Source organism: Vulpes lagopus, chromosome 4 (assembly GCF_018345385.1).
Source record: "Vulpes lagopus strain Blue_001 chromosome 4, ASM1834538v1, whole genome shotgun sequence".
NCBI classification, from domain to species: Eukaryota; Metazoa; Chordata; class Mammalia; order Carnivora; family Canidae; genus Vulpes; species Vulpes lagopus.
The window spans coordinates 129,937,979-129,942,431 of NC_054827.1; the positions used below are offsets into that span (position 1 = coordinate 129,937,979).

Genomic DNA, 4,453 nt, shown 5'->3' on the forward strand with positions numbered 1-4,453 from the left:
AAAAAAAAAAAAAGTACACACATGCACACACACACAACAAAACCTGAGAACTGGATGCTCTTCACGGTCCTTGCTCCTGTGTGTACCTGTAAGGACAACTTGTATGCAAAGAAAATAGAGATGTGCTTCCAGACCAAGCCAACATCTACCCTGATATTAAGGATGCTCTCATGGTTTCTCCAGGAACTATCCTGAAAACCAATCTGGCAAAGCAAAGATAATCACCCCATAATCCACATAATTTGTGTTTATTAGACACCAGAACAAATCAGAAAGAGTTGCTCAGCTGTTGTAAAGACACACACAGAGAGCAGAAATTGCATAAACAAAGGGCCACAGGAAGCTGGATACAGGAAAGCCACACACACACACCCCATCAGTGCAACACACACATAGAACCTGTTGTCTAAAAATCAACTGAACAAAAATAAGTCACTGATCAATCCATTTGTTTAAAGGGGGGGGGGCATATTTTTTTAAAGACCAGCTGCTTTTTTTTTTTTTTAATCAAACACCACCTTCTCTTCTCTAACCGAACCATTGGTCCATTTCTGCTCGATTGGGGTATATTTGACTGAGTTTATGTCAAACACTTCTGCCAACTCCTCAAACAGCAAATCAGTCTGGTGAGGCTTCTCAGCACACGGGAGACTACAGACACAGACACAGAAAATGTGATCAACTGAGCAGCACTGGAGATGTATCTGTGAGTGTGTATTCCGCATGCTGGTTAGTGTCTGTGCAGTTATGTAGATCCAGGAGGGGCGCTTCTTAGGCAGTTTAATGGATTCCGTTTGGGGTGAAAGGTGTTATTTTGCCCAACGAAATCTCCCCCTCGCAGTCCAGCTCCCAGAGGGACTCGGCAGCAGGGTCACCATCGGGGGACGCCTGAGAGATCCGGGACATGCGGTCGAAAGGGCTCTCCTCCTCCTTGTCCACCTCCCCGTCCCCCGGGGTCACGGCATTGGGGATCATATGGATGTAGGCAGCTGCGACCTCCTTGTGGAGGACGGTGTCCTGGTTGTAGGAGATGAGCTCATTGCTGATGTTCACTGTCTCCACGGGGGTGCGGGCGCACAGGTGGCTGCACCCCAGCAGCTGCGCAAACACCTTCCGGAAGTCAGCGTTGAAGGCGTAGATGACCGGGTTGAGCGAGGAGTTGGCCCAGCCGAACCAGACGAAGACGTCGAAGGTGGTCTCGCTGACGCAGGGGAAGCCCGCCCGAGGGCCCTCGGGGCGTCCGCTGCAGAAGGGGACCATGCAGTTAAGGATGAAGAAGGGCAGCCAGCAGCACACGAAGACCCCCATGATCACCGACAGGGTCTTGAGGACTTTGGTCTCCTTCTTGATGGATGCCCGCAGGCTGGTGTCAGGGGCACAGGCTGCGCGGCTGCGGCAGCTCTGCGCGTGCTCCGCGGCGCGCTCCAGGGAGGAAATCCTGCGGATCTGCACCTGGGCGATGCGGTAGATGCGCGTGTAGGTCACGATCATGATGGCCACGGGGATGTAGAAGCTGATGAGCGACGAGGAGATTGCGTACGTGCGGTTCAGGCTGGAGTCACAGTTTTCCGCCCTCGCCTCTGGCTCCCCGGCGTCCTCCCAGGGCGTCCCGTTGGCCAGGACCGAGGGCGGCTCCGCTCCGCCCCAGGGGTCCGCCTTGTCCCTGTGCCAATGCAGCTGAACCGGGATGAAGGAGATGAGAATGGACAAGGTCCAGGCCAGGCCCACCATGACCAACGCCACACGCTGGGTCATCTTGCGCTCATAGCGGAAGGGCCTGGAGATGGCCCAGTAGCGGTCCACGCTGATGACGCACAGGTTCAGGATGGAGGCGGTGGAGCACATGATGTCGAAGGCCACCCAGATGTCGCAGAAGGCCCCAAAGGGCCAGTACCCGGCCACCTCGGCCACCGCCTTCCAGGGCATGACCAGCAGCGCCACGAAGAGGTCGGACACGGCCAGAGACACGATGAAGACGTTGGTCATCTTGGCGCGCAGGTGGCGGCTGCGCACGATGGCCGCGCACACCAGCACGTTGCCCAGCAGGGTCCAGACGATGAGCAGGGTCAGGAGGCCGGCGGTGACCACCTGCGCGGGCCCCAGCGGCGCCGCCCCCTCCGCGCCCCCCGCGGCGCCCCGCGGCGCCCGCTGCTGCTGCCCGAACCGCGCCCGGTACGCGGAGCCGTTGCGCCCCGGCGGCAGCATGTCGGGCTCGGCGTCAGGGGCGGGCTGCGCGCGGTCCCAGCTTCGGCCTTGCGCCCCCCGGGTGACCCCATCGGGCACCCGGGGGCTGGCGCACCGGGACCCGCGGCTGAGGGATGCCCGCGCCCCGGGGGGCCGCTCACCGTGCGCCGCGCCGGGGCCCCGAGTGCGCGGGGTCCCCTCTCGCCGCCTGCGGTGCCTCCGGGTGGGTGGCTGCGTTGCGCCCCTCCGGCGCGGGCGCTGGGCGCGGGAGGCCGGCCGGGGCGCGCCGGGCGGCGGTGGCTGCGGCTGTGTCTGGTTCGCAGCCGGAGCAGCGGAGAGCCAGCCGGCACCGAGGGGGCGGGGGCCGGGAGCGACCCGCCGCGGGCGAGCGCGGCGGCGCTGCCTGCATCCCGGTGTGCGCCCCGGGCCCGCGCCCCCGCGCCGCCGCCCCACCTGTGCCGCGGCGCTCACTCTCCGCGCTCCGCCCGCCGCCACAGTCTGGGGGCGACTCCGAAGGCGGGAGGCCACCTTCGGGCCAGACCCTCGCCCCGCGCCAGGGAGAACACGCCCTGGGGCGACCAAGAGGTCCCCGACCCAGCCCTGGTGCCCTAGCCCCAAACACATTTGGGGAACGGGGAGGCGGGCTAGGGATGGAGGAAATCCCTGGCCTCTGGACTGGGAAAGCGTGTTTGTGAGGCAGAGGGCAGCCTTGGCTTTCTCCCAGACCCAAGCCCCCAACTGAGACTTCATTCCTGGCTTGTGTGACCTGGAGCGCCCCAAACTTCCCTGGGTCTTGGTTTTCTCACCCACAAAATGGGCTAATGATTCCTCCTCCTCTCCGGTTCAGTGAAATCAGTCATCTAGGGAAAAAGCGTGCAGGAGGCCTGTCTCCTAGGAACCACTTCTCTTAAACTATCCCCACCCCACTCGTCCATTCTAAAAATTCAGGCTCGGGGATCCCTGGGTGGCTCAGCCGTTTAGCGCCTGCCTTTGGCCCAGGGTGCGATCCTGGAGTCCCGGGATCGAGTCCCACGTCGGGCTCCTGGCATGGAGTTTGCTTCTCCCTCCTCCTGTCTCTGGTCTCTCTCTCTCGCTCTCTCTCTCTCATGTCTATCATAAATAAATAAATAAATAAATAAATAAATAAATAAATAAATCTTAAAAAAATAAAAAATTTAAAAAATAAAAATAAAAATTCAGGCTCAGCCTGACCTCTTGGGAGAGTCTTTATGCCCACCATCACCCCTGATCTTCTTCCCTTTGGGGATAATTTTGGATGAACCAGGAAGACAAGGAGGAGGAAGGGAGGCTCCAGCTAGCTGGAAGCCTCCTCCCTGCTGGACATCTTCAGTCTTTCTCTTTTATAACCTTGAGAAAGATGGATTAATATCTCAGTGCTTGACAGAAGTGAAAATTGAGGCTTGAACCGGTGGCCCAAAGTTTTGAAAAGAATGGCAGGAAGCCCTGGAGAGGAGAGCAGTGTTCCGGGCTCTTAACATGCTTCCTCCCTCCAGCAAACAAGTTCTGCTTCTGAAGGGCCAAGTTTCTGCCGGGGTTAAGCTCAGCTGAAGATAGCTGGGGAGAGAACAGGCTGAGGCATCCAGCCACCCTGCCCTGAGGTCCAGAAACAGGGACTGGACTCTCACATCCCCTCCGTAATCTCTCTCCCCACTCAGACCTACAGGCTCCATTCACCTCAGCCCCCATCTGCACCTGCAAATGTCCCAGCTTTGAAGACTCAGCCTCCTTGGCCTTCTACAGCCTCTTCTCCCTCCAATCTTCTCTCCCTTCAGCACTTTCTGCTGCTGGAGGCAACAAGACCATCTGTCCAGGGTCCTGCACCTAAAGCTGGAGAGTCATACTTACATCCTCTCTCTCCCCATCTCCTAGGGGCAGGTCCACTCCTCTCCAGATGTCCCATCCAGGACTGTGTCTCCTCTAACCTGTTTCATGGTGGCACTATGCTAGCTTCCAGCTTCTGTCCCAATCCTCTGTGGCAGGCAGAGTGCTCCTTCTCAGATGCAATTGTGATCATGTCATTCCCCAGATGGAAAACCCCCGGTATCTCTTTGCCATCCCTGATCCTTAGACTGTCAGGTAAGCTCTTGGAAGTCTTTAACCATCTTCCCCTTGTTCCACATCTTCTCCTGCCCCTCCTCCTCCACATACAGCCTGGACTCAAGCCACTACCACCACAAAACACAAGCAAGCAAGCAAACGAAAAAATCCTAATTGTCATTTCCCTAGTGGGTCTTACATCAATCCCTCC

The 4,453-nt window shown here is 58.2% G+C and overlaps 1 protein-coding gene across 1 annotated transcript; it reads right to left on the minus strand.

Annotated features, from left to right (window-relative positions):
• Window positions 1-315: 315 nt before the first annotated feature.
• Window positions 316-2,205, minus strand: DRD5 (dopamine receptor D5). Its single transcript, XM_041753363.1, has one exon. The coding sequence runs from the start codon at window positions 2,203-2,205 to the stop codon at window positions 781-783; it is 1,425 nt and encodes a 474-aa protein (XP_041609297.1). The 3' UTR covers window positions 316-780.
• Window positions 2,206-4,453: the final 2,248 nt, after the last annotated feature.

Excerpts from the sequence above, each read along its gene's own strand:
- DRD5 (XM_041753363.1), bottom strand. The coding sequence starts at position 2,205 with ATGCTGCCGCCGGGGCGCAACGGCTCCGCGTACCGGGCGCGGTTCGGG.